The sequence below is a fragment of the Drosophila yakuba genome, chromosome 2L, assembly GCF_016746365.2.
Source record: "Drosophila yakuba strain Tai18E2 chromosome 2L, Prin_Dyak_Tai18E2_2.1, whole genome shotgun sequence".
NCBI lineage: Eukaryota > Metazoa > Arthropoda > Insecta > Diptera > Drosophilidae > Drosophila > Drosophila yakuba.
In genome coordinates, this window is record NC_052527.2 from 13756558 (window position 1) to 13774976 (window position 18419).

An 18419-nucleotide genomic window follows, 5' to 3' on the forward strand; every position below is an offset into this window, starting at 1 on the left:
TGGAGATGGGAAAGGGGCTGTGGCTGGGGTTGGATGATGGGCCACTTCTCCATGCTCCATGTTAACACACACACACAGCCAGGTATTTGTAAATATTTCCATGCAAGCCATCCGCCCACACTTCGCAATAAAGTCATGATTAACTACTACCGCACAATGGGATCATGTCGGGCTTTTCAATTGCAGTGCTATGCCTAAAACACTTTGCTCCTAAAAGTCTAGATATTTCATCTCGATAATCACTGCTTAATTATGCAAATTAAAAAATATCTTGAAGCAAACATAAGCATAACAAACTCGAAAGAAATCGTAAGCATTTTCATGGCTTTAATTCCGGATCCAGTTTATATCCTGTACAAAAATTTTGCAATATTTTAACACAACATTTTGCAACAAGACCCATTGTGGGACTCACGCTTTTTGAGTGTGTGTCTTCAACTCAATGGAAAAAGAGCGGAAAAGAAAAACAAAGGAGGTGAAAGGTGAAGTGCAGGGGGGAGGGTGGGGAGTGAAAAGTGGAAGGCAGAAGGACTTGTTTTATAAATGAAAATTCATTGAAAACTGATAGCGTGTGAAAAATAAACGAAACGAAAAGTCGGCAGAAATATGAAGTGTCACTGGTCCAATATACGGAATGACATGGATGCACTACTAAAAATGATATACCATCAGTAACTCAACAAGTATTCATTTAATCAAACTGATGAAACTGATACTGAAATACCAAGTTTTTTGCAAAAAAAACAACAATTAAATTCACCAACTAATATGCTTGTATACGATTAAATAAAAAATATTATATATAAGTGATAAATTAGTCAAAGAGTATTGGAATGCCTACAAAAGGCTCACTTTTTCGGGGAACCCGCTTTGATACCTCTTTTATATGTGAATTTATGTCAACTACTGCTGCTTTGCAGAGTTTTCATTGAGCCAAGCTTTTTATGTTATACAATTTTTCCAGTGGCAATTAGTAAGCCAAAGCCCAATTTGTTTTGCCATCCACTAATTAAAACAAATTGACGGATTTGTAAGCAAAGGTGAATGAAAACTATTCACATATTGCATAATCACAAATTGAAAACAAGAAAGTACGTTATAGTCTGTATTTGATATCCGCAAAGCAAAAAACTATCTTAGATAAACCCCTGTAAGGGGGTAAAAGGGTATCTGATAGTCATATCACTCGACTCCAGCATTCCCCCGCGTTGTTAAGTGTGCCAGCAACATTTTAAAAACGATGGGTTCATAATTTAAATTTATTTATGCACTCTTCTCGCGAACCACAATTTTGCGGGAAATAATATTTTAATTAGCCCAAATACCAACGGCGGGTGGGGAGGTGGTTGGACCTGGAAAATAAACTACGAATATCAGAGTCCTGCAAACAACATTTTGTATGCATATCAGAAATAGCAATTACTGCCTGGCAACATTTTGCCGTCCCCGAAAGCCGGTCCCCAACCATTATTTCGATTCCATTGCATGAGGAATGGCCACATCGTCATCCGAGTCTGTGTGTCTGTGCAGTGGAATGTTCAATGGTGCTATGGCATTAACGTTCAAAAGTCAATTAGTGGTTTTTATAAATGTGATTAAATTAAGTGACAGTGTTGTTTACTGTTTTTCGATTTTTGGCTATTAGCTTGCATTTTTATTGGCCTAACATTACTCCGTAAATTGGCTTACCGGGCCACACAGCGGTTATATTGAACTTTAATTGGGCGAGGTAAATTGGAAAATTTCTCGACAACGGACCATTTACACCTGCATGTGAATCACATACTTATAATGGTTGACCATATCTGTTGGTACATTCCACAAGCTGCAAAAAAAAAAATTGTCACTCCCCTTTCCCTGCTAAGTAATGGGTATCTGATAGTTGACTGGATCGCTCTCTCTCTCTCTTTTACTTTGTGAGGAGGGGAAATGTACAATGTATTCTTAAGTCAGCCCACTTGGGGCCTAAAAAAATTGCCTTAGCGAAAAGATCGTAGATCCTTACGCTGGGCGAGCTATTGGTTTTAGTTTTCAACTAGCAATAATCGCAGCTCAGTTGCAACTTCATTGCTTGCGATGTTGCCACTGCACAAGGTTGTTGATGCCACCAAATGCAAATGCTTGCCTGCTCCAAGCGGAGTCTGTTAAAACAGTTTGGGAATTAGAAGTATGAATCTATCAAAAGAAGTAGACAACCCGTTCGACAAGAGTGCCACCTCCTATATCCAGTTGCCAATCGGTCAACCCTTAAATTCAGTTGCCCATTTGCAAGGACTTGCTCCCGGTCACTGTGAGCATTGAGAAAGTTGACCAGTGCTGAAACGGGTCTTCCCAGCTATTGCATTTTTATGACCTTCGAAGGCGCCTGGACCCGTTCGATGACGAGCATTGCCCGCATCGAGTCCGCAACTCAGAGAGCCCTGGGGACCAACATAAAAGGGAATAGAATGGAAATGGCAGTTGCAGTGCAAAGGGTCAAGTGTTTGCCTGCGCCCGACTCAGATACTTGGATTATGCGAGTTAAGCCGCTTGGCCGCAAGCCGGCCAAATTGTAAGCGGCTTTAAGGTAGTTGTCTGCCGATTTGGCCTTAAAGTTCAGAGCCACTCAGCACATCAGCATTCCAGCCGAGACGGCCATGTCCTTCGAATTTTGCGAACCGAAAGCCAGGACGAAACCGAAAAGCCGACGATTAACAAAGGAGTCCGCTGGCCCGCGAAATGGACAAGCATTGCGCTTTGTAATTTAAATGGCTCTTTTATGGTGGCGGCCATAAAATGTACAAATAAGGGTTAATTATGTCCCGGTAGTTGACGCCAAGCATGCCAACATAAGATGCCCAAATTTGTGGGGTGCAATTGGGTCACGGGAATGTAAATAAGTGCGAGTTTAAACGAATTTTATGCTTTCTTACGCTCACTCAACCGAACCAAATAAATACGAGTATATGTATTTTCTTTTTCAGCTTTAAGTTGTTAAAGCTGATTATAAACTATGGTGTGTGAAGGACTCAAATCCCCGTACGTGCTCTAAAAATTTGAATCTGTGGAAAGAGAAGAAAGCCCTTCTCATTAAATGGGGCTTATGGCTTGAACTGCCTACAAATCAGTTAACGCACCACTTTCTCGGCTTCTGTCGAAAGTGACAGGCCCACCAGCTTATTAACCCTTGTCAGCAACGCCCCCGGGCAGCAAATCGCTAAACGGATGTTGGCCCTGTATACACGGCAGGCAACAACTTCAACATGGCCAACAAAAGCTACGTTTTTTTTTACCAAAAAAAGACGCCGTAAAAAGCAGACTCACTCGATTGCCTCATCGACGAACCGGAAACAATTGACTCGATTACCCGGCAAACAAAAACAACTTGCCAACATAAACATGACATACCAATAAAGGCAACAAAAAAAGGACAACCGAACAGAAACCACACACAAAAACATTGTGGAAAGTGCAAAGAGTGCGTGTGAATGGATGTCGAATGGTCGGGGACTTGGGTTAAATGTGGGTCGACCTCTGTTTAGTTTTCCGGAGTCCTTTGCACTAGATTTTCGCCCATCGGTCTAAGGACTTTTTTGACAGGGTTTTCTACTCGCTTTGATTTCATTTGATTTGATTTGAATAAATGTGTTTGACTCCTCACCCTTTTATTCGAATTGTTTACGCTGCTGCGAATGCTCCAACCACATTAAACTATTCTGTGTTATTGTTATTTATGCCACAATTTTCACTTTCTTTTTTTTGAGTTTGTAAAAACGTTTCTAAAAACCACAAACGGTTTTATTGTCTGTGTGTTTTTTATTGCGGATGAAATATTAATTGGTATTTATGGGCCAGCATGCATTTTGCATACATACTGATACAAGGCGATTTGTGTTCTTGTCATGTTCCTCGCCAATAAAGTCAAATAATTTGTATTAGATAGGCAAACGTGTGTGTAAAGTGTGTTCATACGCATATGTCAAGTATTAGGGTTTATTAACTACCCTTAAATTTATTTAAATTCAATTTGAAGTCCTTGATTTTGATTTGTAAGTTTTGCATTTAGCTGAGTTACTGGTATATTTCTGTATATTTCTTATTTTCACATAAACGTACATAGATTCTTTTATTACAAAACTATCTTTCCATTCTTAGAAATAAGCAAGTCTTTCGCAAAGAACTTCCAAAGGATCCCATCTAAAATATCATTATTCTAACCTAAATTGTATTTCACTGAATGTACGCAAGCCTCTTCACTTCTCTACTTCTCAAGTCGCCTGGTCTTTTTTTTCTTTTTCGCACTGGAAGCACTTGTAATTTGCTCCAGCGATGAGTAACCCGTAGAAGTTGAGTCCCGACTCTGTCGATAGGTGTGCAGGGGCTTTCTGGTCAACCAGAATCGAATCACAAAGTAAAACTCCGCCTTCAGTGCCAGCATAGGTGGAATCTGAAATGGATACGCATATGAGTATAAAACTAAGTGGCCACCCAGGAAGTTGGGTGCATACCTTCTCCTTCACCGAAATGCGCTGCACGTGCCACAAAAACTCGGCGACACCGATCACAAGTCCCACAATCACGCCGACGATCAGCACCACGAAGAGTCCACTCAGCGAATCCATATCGAACTGGCCATCATCGATGGTCGGGAGATTCGAGTCGCAGATGCTCTCATTGCTGGTGAACCATTTGTTTCGCAGCTTGAAGAGCTCACCCCTCTCGCTGAGCCGCAGGATTCCCACGCTGAGATTGGACCGAAAGTCGGCGTCTGTTGGAAAATGTCGGTGAAAATAGATAAGAATGTTTATTAATCGGAGTTACTTACTCAACGGCACTGCAATGCCATAGTGCTTCTCGCCGAAACTTTCCCCGATTTGGGTTAGCTCGCAGTTGCGCTCAACGTAGTACTGCAGATTGGTGGTCTCCATCAGGAAGGCGTAGGTTCCCTTGCTCAGCTTCACCCGATCCACGCCCTCCTCGTTGTTCTTGGTGAAGGCATCCGGCTTGAAGGACAACATCTTGTTCCACGCCATCCGGTTTTCGGTGTCGTTCGATTCCGAGAAGTACACCGACGTAGCACCGCCACGTATGGTGCCAAATTGCACCTTGTTCTGGTCCACCAAATCGTGCAGGGAGCCTATATCGCCAGCAATCTTAGCGGAGGTTATAAAGGCAGCCAACTTGGCGATGTATGTCTGCGAGATTAGCAAGGCAAAGATCCACCAGAAGGCTGTCAGCAAACGCATTGGAACGCCCCTGAATAGAAAGGTGCATTTGGATTATTGTCTCTCTCCTAGTAGCTAGTATGAGATCTTCCACTTGCCTGGGCAAAAGATCGCAGCCTTGATTGAGTATTGAGCCCAGCACCAGCCACATGGTGTTACTCAGATGCCAGATGTTCTGCCGCTCCAGCTCGTGATTCACATTCTCCACTGGCTGATCCCACTCGAATTGGTCTATGCGACCGGTGAAAATCAAGGCGAAGGCCGTGATCATCATGGCAATCATTACGAACAGCCAAACTTCGGCATTATACGGATTGAGGAATGCGTATATGTCGGCCTTCGGTGGGGGCTCCTTGTACGAGAGAATACTTATGCCCAGCTGCATGAAGGGCACAGTGAAATCCACCACCGACCGACGCGCCTGGGTTATGGTCAAGTCACAGATTCCGATTTGGGCATTCTATTAAGAAAAATTATTAAGAAATATTAGAATGTGCAAGATGATACATGAAATAAGTATATTATTCCTTACATTATCAATCAGTTGCCGGATTATACCATCCCATTCATCTGTGTTCGCATCGTAGCTTCCATATTTGTTATCCCTAACTGGCTCAAAGTTAAAATCGAACTTGCACTCTTGGGCCAACAAGTAAATCAAATCCACGGCGTAGCCCTCAAAGCGTTCGTTTCCCTCGAAGTGGACTCCTTCAGGCTCCTCTCTGGAAAAAAGTTAACATTTGTATACCAATTTCAATATGATAAGATAGACTAAATAAGTCCCTTGATGACATAACATCATATAAACTAACCGCCAGCTGAAGTAGGGTTTGCCCACCCGTGTGGCCACTGTGTATTTGATGGGTTTTTGCGAGAAATCCTCTTTGGTCTGGAGTCTTTTCTGCTTAAGGGCTTGAGTTGAGTTCTCCCTCAGTTTTTCAAAGTCCACCAGCTGAAACTCCTTGTTCCATATGTGAGTTACGCGATCAATGATGGGATTGTAAACCTCAAGATTAAAATCTTCTCGCTGGCCTTCGGCATTTATCTGTAGTCTTTGTGTTTTGAAGGGAGGTTTCGCCAGCTTTGGGGAAATCTGCAAAATTACCCAACACAATTAATACAGTGAACTCAAATTATATCAAAGCGGTAGAAGTACGGGGTATACTATGTTCGTTGACATGTCCGCAAGTACGTCCGTTCGTCCGTTTCTCCGTCTGTCCTTATAGATAAATACAAAAGTATTCTTGCCTGTTTCATTTGCTCCACCAGACGAGGTCCTGGCTGCCAGAAGCCACGTCCGCAGCTGAAGTTGGGTATGTAAAACCCGGGAAGTTGACTTATTTCCAAGAGAGCATTGTAGAACAGCACAACAGAATCATAAATCAGCTGACTTTCAAGTGAAGAAAACTATAAATACAAAGGAAAAATGAAATGAGCACAGCATATGGCGACTTGTATTCTGCGATTCTACCCGGGTATCCACACTGTTGTCAAACACATCTATTTCATCGTGAACTGGCGGAGGCACATAGGTTCGTATCCTGACAGCCGCCACCGAGACGGTGAAGTCCCGTGAGTAGAATTGATCAATGCCGCTTATATGTGTATCCAAGTTCGTTAAAAATAAGTGCTGTTGATTCGGAAAATAATCAAAATTAGAACGTGTCTAAAGAATGCTTTAAGTAACTCACATTAAATGAACCAGTCATGTTATATCCAATCGAGGCATTGACTACGTCCACCAAAATGTCGGACGGACAGTCCAGAAGGACAAACTTTTCACGAGCGTCGTTGATGCGTTTCCACAGAATCCTGTAATCATCTCCTCGTTCAAATTCCTGCATCTTGATCCCTGCTTTGTGGAGCTGTTTCCATGCTAGGATGTGCTGCAGGCGAATGAGGTCTTTGTGGGAAAGGAGATGTTAGCAAAACTTGGATGGTTAAAGGGTGTACAACACACTACAACGGAAGCAGGGGTTAGAGTAAAGCATAAAGAGTAATGAACGAAATAAATAGCTTAATTTTGACAAAAATGTATCTATATGTAATAATAATATTTATATTAGTTATTAGATGTGCACCATGCATATAAGAAGTTAAGTACTAACTATACACAAGCAATCGAAGGAGATAGGTAACAATACATACGGGAACTCCTCTCGTAGGCTATGGTAAAGGACTTCCAGTCGAAGCTCTTGCTGGCCAGGATATCTGAGAAGGCGGCGGACAGGAAGAGCTCCATGGGAGCCACATTGACGGTGAGTTGGTGGTTAATTCGCTCCCTGCTCGACTGCTGGGGATGCCAATCGAACTGCAGGTGCGGTATACCCGTCATATTGCACAGTACCTCGACAATGTCTATGTGTGAAAGAGAGAGAAAAAAGAAAAGGAGAAAGAGAGAGTATGGGGGGTGTTTATTTTTGTTTAGAAACATCGGGGGAACGAGCAGAACGCACAACGAAAGTGGCGATCAAAACACAAAGAGCACAAGGCAAACAAAAAACGCGGCGATTTGTGTTGGCTCTGCTCCAAATGGTCCCCAACCACCGGACGCTTTATTTACTGCAAAAATGTTTGGATCCAACGATGGCTAGCCCAATTTTATGACCGAATTGTGTGAGTGTGTTTTGGGTATTTCGAAGAATCATTAACGAGGTTGACGAGCCTTTAGAAGATCTCCTCTGATCTCCTCTGATCTCCGCTGCTCTTTTTCTATCCGTTCTCTTTAATGGATTCGTATACGTACATGCAGCTAGACAATATTTTATGACGCCGAACCATATGATTCGGTTTAAAAATAATATATCCCCAGAGGGTATACGAAGGAAAATGAGACTTACCGCTGTTTGTCTTTGAACTTGGTCCGAAAATAGCAGCCACCCCACTTCCAATCAAATCACAAGCTAAGACAGGAAGATTTATTGGGTTAATTGTGCACTACTTCCGCACCGGACAGGACTCACAAATATCCTGCAGGACAATGCTGTCGTCAACGGTCACATATCGCTTGATTGCCTCCAGTTTCAGCGCGCCATTCACTGCATTCACTTCCTCAAGTGCCGCACTAAATGCTTCGGCCAACTTTAATTCCGTGTCGAAGAAAATGGCTCCTAAACGAAATCAGTCCGTACATTTTGGATATTCCCACCGTACTCTTGAGTTATCAACCAACCGATTTTGACCACTAAGTTATCTTCGTTGGCGCCGCTGGATAATGCTAATGCCAGAAGTACCAGCAACTGTAGACCGTGCATTATTTTAACTTTAATCAAGACACAATAAAGCAACGTAGAACGCACTAAACCTATATATTTTTGAACGCGCAGCGATATTATTCCGACCCAGAAATCGGCCAGTTCCGGGCACCGCTCCACGAGCACTGACAATCACAAAAAATGTATATTTTTTAAAGCTCCGCCACGAGCGATCTCTTCGAGACTTACTACGTCATGGAGAACAGCAGCCATTGTGGGTGGTAGGAGCGCACCGGAGTCCGATTTGTTCTCCGGATTCCGAAGAGCAACCACCACATGTCTAGACTCTAGATTCTAGACACTTTATACTAGATACTCTTTAATCTAGACCACGCAGACACGAGTATTAGCTGGAAATGGACCAGTGAATGAAAACTAAATGTGCCCTAAAATTAGGCAAACAATATACACCATTTAATTTCCCAATTAGCTGAATATGTAAACACAAATATTAGTTTTAATGCTATTTGTAACGAAAATCATTTATTGTCAACTATTAAAGTATGAGTGGCAATAGAAAATTGTGCTAAAATTAGTTATAATTTCGACATGGCGCAGTTTTTTAAAATTATTTGGCAATTACTAATTTTAACCTCGTAAAATCTCCAAAACATTCAATATACCCAAATGCGCTTTCTGTGTTCTAAAATAGTTCTACAAATATAGCTCACAATATATATGAATAGCATGGAGTGCCTCATTTCGTAGAAGACTCTTTAATGAAATGCCAAAGTAGAAGACGTCAATCGTCCAATTTTCCGACGACCGTCTAGCTGACCGTCCTGCTGCGTGACTTTTCCTTGGAGCTGCGCCTGGAACCGGACGATCTCCTGGACGAAGATTTGTCCCTGCTGCTGGAGATCCTCATGGGCTTCCTGCGGACCCAGAACTTCAGGGCAAAGGTGAGCTCCGCCTTGAAAGCCTGCCACGGCGTCACTCGCTCCTCCACAGCCACCTTCTGCACGTTCCACAGAAACTCATAGATGCCCAGGATCACGCCGGTGAGGACGCCACCGGCCAGAACAAGGAACACGCCACCCAACTCAACTATGGACAACTCGTCACCGTCCACCTCGTGGTAGGAGTCACAAGTGACATTGTGGTTCTTCCACCACTTGTTCTTCATCTTTTGCAGATCGCCCTTTTCGCTCAGCTGAAGAATGGACACGCTGAGATTGGTCCGGTAATCAGAGCCTAATTGAGATGGAAGAAGCACTGGTATCGATATCCGTATTCACTGCATGCTGGGGGAATAGCTACTCACCCAGGGGCACGGCCAGGCCGTAGTGCTTCTCCCCGATCTGCTCGCCAATCTGGGTGAGGTCGCAGTTCCGTTCGATGTTGTAGGTCATACTGGTGGTCTCCATGAGGAAGGCGTATTCGCCCTTCTCCTTGCGCACACGTGCCACTCCCTCTTTGTTGGTGGTGGTGAAGGCCGACGGCTTGAAGTCCTTCATCTGGTTCCAGGCACGCTGGTAATCCGTGTCATTCGACTCCGAGAAGAACAGCGAGGTGCTGCCGCCTCGCATGCTGCCGAAGTGCACCTTGTCCTGTTCGATGAGGTCCTGCAGGCTCTTTATGCTGCTTTGCCACTTGTCGCTGGTCAAGAAGGCGGCCAAGTTGGCCGTGTAGGTACTGAGCATCATCAGGGCAAAGAACCACCACATCCCAGTGAGTATACGCATGTGTGGACCTCTGAGGGTGCGAAGAGTTTACATTTTGATACCCATTAAAATATTATTTAATAATGTAAGAGACCTTGGTAGAATGTCGCAGCCCTGTTGCATAATGGAGCCCACCATCAGCCAAGTCGAGTTGTTCACATTCCAGATATTCTCCAACTCATCTGGATCCTGAATGGCGGGATTCGGAGGCAACCATTCGCGATACGAAAGCCTGTAGGAGAAGTCAAGTCAAAGTAAGCTTCGAGACAGAGAGGTGAACGGTGAACTAATCCCACCTGGCGATGAAAACAAACGCCAAAGTCATGATCAACTGGGCAAAGACCATGTAGATCCAGACCTCGACGGCGAACGGTTTCAGGAAGGCAAACTGGTTCTTCGGTGCCGGAGGACTCTTGTAGTGCAGAATGCTAATGCCCAACTGCATGAAGGGCACCGTGAAGTCCACCACAGAACGCCTCATTTGGGTGATGGTCAAATCGCAGATGCCTATTTGTGCATGCTGCATATGTGAGATACAAATATCAAGTGGAGTTACCATTACATCTGGTGGAACCTACGTGGTCTATCAGTTTCCGGATAATACCATCCCACTGCTTCGTCTCCGGGTTGTATTTGCCATTGCCGTCAACGATCATGAACTCGTAATCGAAGTTCAGCAGCTCGGAAAGCTTGTTAATAAGATCCACGGCATAGCCCTCGTACTTCTCCTTGCCTCTAAAGTTCTCGTGGTCCTCCCTAAAGGAATTGAGAAAGGCTGTAGTCTGCGGAAAACTGAATGACCGCTGTAAAAACCAACTTCATCATGAAGTAGGGCTCCTCATAGTGCGTTACCACTGTATACACCTTGCGCTGCACCGAGAAATCCTGAGTGTTGCCGCCACTTTCCAGTTCCAACGTGAGGCGACGCTTCTTTATGCCGTTGTCCGGTGTCCAGACCAACAATGGTTCGTTCACGGTTGGCTTGTAGATCTCCAGGTTGAAGTGGGTCCGCTGCCCATTCTCGTTCAGCCTCAAGTTCTCGGTCTTGAAGTGCGGCTCCACATCGTCCTCGGAAATGGTCTTCATCTCGTTGACGATAAATGCTCCCATCATCCATGGAGACGCACTGCCGCAGTGGCGATTGGGTGGATGGAAGGACTGCATGGCAGCAATCACATTTCGAGCAGAGCTGGCAAACAGGACCACAGCGTCGTAGATGAGAATGGGCAACATGGTTTGGTCGGCCAATATTTGCTGGGGAGTACACTAAATAAGATCCAAGGCAGCAGACAGACAGGGCCTCCACTTACATCCACTTGGGTAAGCCGCGTCTTCTTTCTCTCGAATGGATTCGCGTCGACCACTTTTATGCGCACCGAGGTAATGTTGGCCTTAAAGTCTTCGTTATAAATATCCCTCAGACCCGAGCTGTGCGTGTCCAGATGGGTGAGAAACCAGTTCTGAAGATAAGTGACTTGTTATCCGTTTGCTCGCTTTCGTAAATGCGGAATTACCCTAAATGGTCCCTGCAGCTTAAAGTCTATGGACACTTGAAGCAGCTTCTTCAGTGTCTTCGGCTCACAGTCCAAAATGATGCGCTGTTCGTGGAAGGTCTCGTCGGTTTCCTTCCACAATATCCTGTAGTCATCCGCGTAGTCCGCCAAGTTTCGCAGCTTGACATAGTCATCGTTCAGCTCTTGGATGTTCATCAGATCCTGCAGCCGCGCCAGACCTACGCACTTGTAATGCTGTTCATATCTGTAATGGTGTCCAATGGGTTCCACTACTTACCCTCCGGAGTCTCATAGACCAGGGTGAAGGTGCGCCACTCGTAGTTGGTTTTGATGATCTCGAAGTAGGCGCGGGATAAGACGGACAGGGAGGGTGCCACATTGACGGACATCTGGTGGTTGAGTTGCTCCTGGCGCGTGGCCTCCAGCTTCAAATCGTACTCAATGTGTGGAATGCCGGTCGCGTTCGCGATTTGCGCAACAATATCTGCCACGGAAGGGGAAAACCGTCACAATAGAAGCAGCATCGAACATATGTTTTGGGCCATGTTCACACACAGTGTGTGCTTTGCTTACCACTGGCTGCCTTTGAACTTGGTCCGAAAATAGCCGCAACGCCATTGGAAATCAGTTCACATGCTACGCGGTACACACGGAAGATGAATTTCTCGTAACTTGTCTCTCCCACAACCGAGCGTATTTACTTACTAATCTGCTGCAGAAGAAAGCTGTCGTTTGTGGGCATAAAGCGCTTGATGGTCACGAATCGCAGCTCCGAGAACTTCATATTGTTGACCTCCCGGAATGCCTGATCGAAGCTGAGCTCGATCTCCTTCTCGTTTTCGTAGAAAATGGCACCTTCAGGGGCAAAAGGTTGAGCAATTGCTATCAACTGATCACCTGATTGGTCAAATCGATGAACCTACCCACTGTGATTTCATTGCGCTCGTCGCCGCCGAGGGCGAAACTCAGCTCCAGAAATCCACTGATGACTAGAAATGCACAGATGACGACTGGAGAAAGGCGCATTTTTGCTGCCTCCAAATTTCCGTTTACCTCAACACACTCGAAACTAATTGAATTTTCTAAATGCAGCAGCCATTTCGTGTTCACTTCTCAGCTGCATATGTACAAATCTATATCTACTGCCGCACACACAGACTGCCTCACAAAAAAAACTATGAAACGAGCAGATACAAAGTGCTGTCTTCTTCACAATTTATTTTCACGCAACGGAAGCACCCAGTCTTGGAGCGCTTTGCACGGCTACTGACTGCCGGAACTCACTGGCACGGCCAAAAAAATGGGATCTCAGCCGGGGGAATCTCTCTCCAGTCCGTTCGTCGCGAGAGTCCGTCCCACACGTCGTATACGCAACGTGCTCTCGCGCATTTCCCGGCGACGCTTGTCCATGACGTCGACGGCATCAGTCAGTCTGGCGATTGTTTATCCCCTCATGATCACAATATTGTTTTGATTTCTATAATGCTTTGATTGCGCTTTATGGAGTGTTTTGGTGCTGGCAGCCAGGAGAACCTCTTTGATGCTCGGTTGAAATGCATTCTGAATTTACGTTTCGATTATAATGCGATCTGGCAGGAGTCACATCTTTCGCCGTATTTGATGATCGTATATGACAGTCGAGCCGTGTTTCGGCGATTCTATAAATTTGCACAGCGGATGCTCCTCGGTAATGTATTTCTCTATGCAGAGCATCGAGCCATCGCCCTTGTGCGAGAAGCACAAACCCTTGACGGCATCCGGTATGACCTTGTAGTTGTCCGAGTCGTTGGAGTACACCCGGCCATTGCTCCAAGTGATGAAGCTCAGATCCTGATGGTTGGGCTCCAGGCGGCGGCGCCCGGCGAAAATATCTGCCCACGGATGGGATTTGGAGCCTGCGGTCTTGAACCTGCGCAAACTCTGCTCGAAATCGATGTAGCCGGACACATTAAAGCCCTTGGCATCTCGGGTGCTCACGAATACGATGGTCTAAGTAATAGATATACCCATGTATATAGAAAAGTTGACTAAGAGTTTAATAATAAATACCTTACCGAAATGGTTTTGGTTACATTCAGCTTCTCGCGCTCGACAAGTGCCATCATCAGTGGATCGTTGGCGACACCATGCTCGCTGAAGTAGAAGCACGTGCCCAGTGGAGAGAAGTGCACCTCGTGGAACTGGGTGGGCGTCATCACGACCGTTCCCACTGCGGCCCTCAAGGGGACCAGTTGGTGTATGACATTATCGTTGGGTAGATACCGCTTGTCCTCCAGCTTGATGAACGAATTCAAATATTGATCGTAGGCTCGATGTCCTCTGGAAGCAGTGTTTTTCCCCTGCGAGTCCTCCATTTGCAATAGAAATGACTGAATACAAAAGTAAACTTTTTCCCTGTGTATGTTGTGACAGCCAAACAAAATGTAAATAAATACACTATTAAACTCTGACACTAGCACACGACAAATACACTTCTTTATGAATTAAAAAACACTCACACATAAAGGGGCTTTTTCCTGAACCACACAAAGAGCAAGGACCTGCTCTTGGCTGAAGTCCATCTACACCAGCAGTAGGATTAGGATGGGCTCACAGGGAAAGAATGTGGACTTCAGCGTATTGGAGTTTGACAACTACACTGACTACATCTCCTCGTTTGCCACCGTCACGGACCACAGATATTTGGGCAATGAGAGCACGATCAAGACCATCGTCCAGCTGGGCTACCGCACCACCAAGATACCCTACACCGCAGAGGAGTACGTGAAGAGGGTTGACTTAGCCCTGGAGGCCATTAGACCAAAAATGGCGCATGTGGGCCTGTTCAGCGATTTGTTGCCCCCGACGAACACGGACCCAGTGCTTCTGGAGTTCAAGGCCCGCGAGCTGCTCAACTTGAACAAGATTCTTTCGGTAGGTTCGAAACCTCAGCTAATACCCTCGGTTTCTGAATATCTTCATTGCAGACAATCGTGTTTACCTCGTACATCCACGTGGACGGCTCGGAGATCTCCGGCTACATAGACCTGGACATGAGCTGGCGCAACTGCTACCGCGAGGCGATCAAGCACACGGACTGGCGTGGAGTCTTCCAAGGTCGCTCGCGCCTGAAGCCCATGCCCCACCATCTCAGCTACTCGAATCCCAGGTACAACATGGTCAAGTACACGGACAGCGACAACTACCAGGTGATGCACGACCACCACTTTGGACTGATGTTTATGCATCGCGGAGATCACAAAATGATTTCGGTCGGCGGCCAGAACAGCATTTACTTGAGAAACGCCAAGCGATCGATGGTATACTCTCCCAAGTTCGGGTATGTTGTCTTCTACGATCACTTTGTCCGCAAGAAGGTCTAGCACGGTGAGATGAGGTATCAAAATTGTAACTAAGTTGCATGTGTAAAATATAGACACTGTAATGTTCCCATAGCATAAAATATACAAAGTTTAAAATACAAAAACCCCTTTTAAGAAGAAATAAGAAATTTTGATTTCCATATGTTGATACTTATTTTTAATATTTCCTAATCTTAGCAGTGTATATGTACAATTACAACAAGAATAACGACTAAATTACCTAAGACTTAAACTACAAACTGCATCAATCGATGACAATGACTTCCGTCTGATCCTGGGGATCCAAATCCACCTGCTCCTCGACCTCCGGATGCGGATGCCAGTACTTGACCTTGTTCTTGTTGCTGGGCTTCTTGGAGGAGATCAGGGTGCGTCGTTTCAGGCGCTTGAGCTTCTTTTTCTCCCGCTTCTTCATCTTCTCCTGGGCGAACTCCAGAATGGTGCCCCTCAGCTCCATTCGGTAGTTCTTCAGGTGGCTCAGTTCCTGGGCCAATGGATCCTCAGCTGTGGGAGCACGGTTCTCCTCATCATCCTCGTCCGAGTACAAGGATGCGAAGTCGGTCCAGGACTCGTTGGTTTCGCCCAGCCGTTGCCTTTGCAACTTGAGCAGCTCCTCGGTGAGTACGAGCTTGGATGTGGCCCACTTCATCAGCTGGTGCTTCTTGCAGCCCATTTGCTGCCGATAGCTGAACAAATGGAAGGACAAATTTGGCACAATCTCCTGCGGCACCACCACTTCCACTGGCTTCAGCGCCTCCTGCTCCTTTTCAGTCACGATCGGAGTGGGCGTGGTGTTTGTGGCACGTGCCTCTGAGCAGGACACCTTGCGATCCATTACGTTGCCCATGTTGTTGTCGATCTGAAGACTCGATTCTCTCTGACAGCTGCAATCCCCCATCTCTCTGTCTTATATGCCAAACCGAAAAGGGGTTTTTGCAATACGGGCTTTTACCTGCAGAGGAGCTTTACCTGTCCTCAAAAATTCGGGACACTTTCCTTTCCAAATGCTTCGCTGTTTATGGCCCAAACACCTGGACTGGATTAACACAAAGTTGACAAAGTTATAATAAATGCTGCCAAGCCACACAGTAAATTCAAATCCATTTCGGGATTTCTTCCTATAGACTTTCCAAAAAAGACACGTGGTCTAATAACCTGCTTACCTTGGATAATTTCCCAGTTTCGGTTATTAGCTGTTTGCAATATCCTTAATATCCTTGGCGTTTCTTTAAGTTCTTATAGTCCTCTTAGCTTCTGCTTGTGACTGATGATATTTGATTGCCAGGGTTTCCGACTGTTTGACTTTTCTTACCTAACCTCAGTTAAAAAGTGAAATGTTAGATTCAGCAGAGCGAAATATTTGACTGAAATCAGAATTCGGATGAATCAAATTATTTGGTAAAATAAGTCAATTTGTTCAAAAAATGAATATCTGCTAGCAAGATGAAAACTTATGAGCCACACGAATTGTGTCCAGTTTGGACAGACACATTATTTTAGCCAACACTTATGACCTATTTGACAATTCAAGTATGAAAATATATGAAAATAAATATAAATATGTATTCTTGCTCATAGTTTTCAAGTAATATATTTACTTATGCCAAATCTAAATTTGAATTTAAAATTCTTTTAGTAATTCATAAGAAAAATCTGGAAATTAAGTCCAATTTAATATTACAATAATGTACATATGTATGTACATAGGGCACTGTTACTATTACTTATGGATTAAAGTATGGTAATACGACTTCTAGTTAATATACGATATGCAAATCGTAAAAAACTTTTTAAATTGTACAGCTTATCTTATTTGAACACTAAAAACGTATACTATATCTATATATATTTACCTATTCGTCTGAATTTGTCTTCTATCAGAAAAGAATTTAAGTTTAATACAACTTAAAACAAATCAAATTTATAAGTAAGTAGTATTACCAATACATGTTTCATTTAAAACCAAAAACTATATTGCATTAAAGGATTTGTACCACCTAGAAGAACGAGTTTTGCCTGAACTTCGGCAAAATAAATCCTATTGTTAAATTTACCTAAATGGTATATATCACTTTCTTAGGGAAAAAGCAAATTGGCAGGCAATAATAGATCTAAAACACCATCTGTTGCATCCCAGGTATAAAATCGGCCATTCGCATTTTAAAGCTTCAAGAAAACCCACCCTTTGACCTGCTGAACATCACAATCAGCTCAGAACACCCAATTGACTACCTGTCGCACTATATAAGCCAACCAAATCAACCACATCATTATCACTCACACTCCAACCACCGATAGCCATGGACCAGTCCACGAACTCCAAGAAGCTGATGATGTTCCGCACTCCCAACGAGGAGGAGGCCCTCAAGAACCAGATATTCATCTTCAACTCGCCCATCGACTACAAGGACCAGCAGCTGATCGTGTACCAAAAACCGGGCATCCTCACCGGGGACCAAGATTACGGCTACTGTGTGGTGTACAAGCGGGATCACTACGTGTTCAATAACCAGCCCAACTTCAAGAGTCCCACGAAGAGGAGCTTCCTCAACGAGTGCATCCGCCAGTTGTATCTGATGAACGGCATGGGTCACAAGATGTACTGGAGGACCACAAGTGCGATGGCACTGAGTACACCCGGCGAAGTGTGGCACCAGGTGAACAGTTGCCTGCTCCCAGAGCGACTGACGCCCCAAAAGGAGAGCATGAAGCGGGTGAAGAGGCAACTTTTCCGGGATCCCCGTGCCGATCGCAAGAATCCGAAGCCACTAAAAGGCAAATGCTGGGGCACCCAAGTGTTCAGCTTCAAATCGATGCGCGAGAAGATTGGCAGGAAGTACATCCGCAGGGGCTATCTGACCATTGCTCGCCGAGAAGCGCTGCAGGAGATGATCCGGGAGCACTTGGCACGCGAAATGGTCTGCACTCCGGCTGCCTGCAAAACGGTGATCAGTGCATCCGACGGCATCTTCAATGTGAATGCCGGCGTCATCGGGGACATCTGCAGCTACCACAGCCACGTGGCACGTCATCAGCCCGTCGTGGAGCGGCGCCTTACGGCCGGAGAGGCACGTCTCCGGAACAACGAGGCCTGCCTTCTGACTCAGCGGGCCAAGCGACTGGAGGCCATGTTCATACACGAACAGGTGCGACGGGCCGTCCAGAACCATCAGCTCATCCTGGAGGAATCGGTGCGATCCATCTACTATGCCAAGGAGCTCTTTCGCCTGATTGAGGATCACGAGGAGTTCGTCTACACAGACAACAAAATCCTGAGCAGGACCTGAAGGGCCTTCTTCTTGACTGGCATAGCCAATTCGTATATACCCTTTAATGTACGCATATTTGTAATTATAGAAAATTTAGAAAATAAAATAGAAATCACAATATTATCCAATGGACTTTAACTTTGAATGATTAT

The 18419-nt window shown here is 44.9% G+C and overlaps 6 protein-coding genes and 1 non-coding gene across 7 annotated transcripts; 2 read left to right on the top strand and 5 right to left on the bottom strand.

The window, feature by feature from the left end:
• Window positions 1–1952: 1952 nt before the first annotated feature.
• On the bottom strand, window positions 1953–2097 carry LOC6528133. Its single transcript, XR_005560446.1, has one exon. It is a non-coding gene; the product is annotated as a U4 spliceosomal RNA (small nuclear RNA).
• Window positions 2098–4019: 1922 nt separating this feature from the next.
• On the bottom strand, window positions 4020–8561 carry LOC6528134 (glutamate receptor ionotropic, kainate 2). The gene is made up of 13 exons (XM_002089164.3): window positions 8377–8561; window positions 8168–8314; window positions 8045–8107; window positions 7353–7562; window positions 6896–7107; window positions 6676–6834; window positions 6453–6611; window positions 6017–6297; window positions 5737–5926; window positions 5303–5664; window positions 4805–5235; window positions 4488–4747; window positions 4020–4426 (listed from the first exon to the last, which is right to left on the bottom strand). The coding sequence occupies exons 1-13, from the start codon at window positions 8456–8458 to the stop codon at window positions 4241–4243; spliced, it is 2742 nt and encodes a 913-aa protein (XP_002089200.1). The 5' UTR covers window positions 8459–8561; the 3' UTR covers window positions 4020–4240.
• Window positions 8562–8909: 348 nt separating this feature from the next.
• LOC6528135 (glutamate receptor ionotropic, kainate 2) lies at window positions 8910–12676 on the bottom strand. Its single transcript, XM_002089165.4, has 12 exons — window positions 12560–12676; window positions 12342–12491; window positions 12210–12272; window positions 11914–12120; window positions 11637–11854; window positions 11433–11582; window positions 10940–11376; window positions 10701–10878; window positions 10419–10642; window positions 10217–10354; window positions 9723–10153; window positions 8910–9652 (listed from the first exon to the last, which is right to left on the bottom strand). Exons 1-12 carry the CDS (start codon window positions 12660–12662, stop codon window positions 9228–9230), a joined length of 2724 nt encoding a protein of 907 aa, XP_002089201.1. The 5' UTR covers window positions 12663–12676; the 3' UTR covers window positions 8910–9227.
• Window positions 12677–12827: 151 nt separating this feature from the next.
• Window positions 12828–13990, bottom strand: LOC6528136 (cilia- and flagella-associated protein 299). The gene is made up of 2 exons (XM_002089166.4): window positions 13691–13990; window positions 12828–13625 (listed from the first exon to the last, which is right to left on the bottom strand). The coding sequence occupies exons 1-2, from the start codon at window positions 13988–13990 to the stop codon at window positions 13236–13238; spliced, it is 690 nt and encodes a 229-aa protein (XP_002089202.2). The 3' UTR covers window positions 12828–13235.
• A 229-nt stretch (window positions 13991–14219) lies between these two features.
• LOC6528137 (cilia- and flagella-associated protein 299) lies at window positions 14220–15102 on the top strand. The gene is made up of 2 exons (XM_002089167.4): window positions 14220–14549; window positions 14603–15102. Exons 1-2 carry the CDS (start codon window positions 14220–14222, stop codon window positions 14996–14998), a joined length of 726 nt encoding a protein of 241 aa, XP_002089203.1. The 3' UTR covers window positions 14999–15102.
• Window positions 15103–15151: 49 nt separating this feature from the next.
• LOC6528138 lies at window positions 15152–16526 on the bottom strand. The gene is made up of 2 exons (XM_015198972.3): window positions 16162–16526; window positions 15152–16034 (listed from the first exon to the last, which is right to left on the bottom strand). Exon 2 carries the CDS (start codon window positions 15894–15896, stop codon window positions 15243–15245), a length of 654 nt encoding a protein of 217 aa, XP_015054458.1. The 5' UTR covers window positions 15897–16034; window positions 16162–16526; the 3' UTR covers window positions 15152–15242.
• A 474-nt stretch (window positions 16527–17000) lies between these two features.
• LOC6528139 lies at window positions 17001–18390 on the top strand. The gene has a single exon (XM_039370407.1). The coding sequence runs from the start codon at window positions 17299–17301 to the stop codon at window positions 18283–18285; it is 987 nt and encodes a 328-aa protein (XP_039226341.1). The 5' UTR covers window positions 17001–17298; the 3' UTR covers window positions 18286–18390.
• Window positions 18391–18419: the final 29 nt, after the last annotated feature.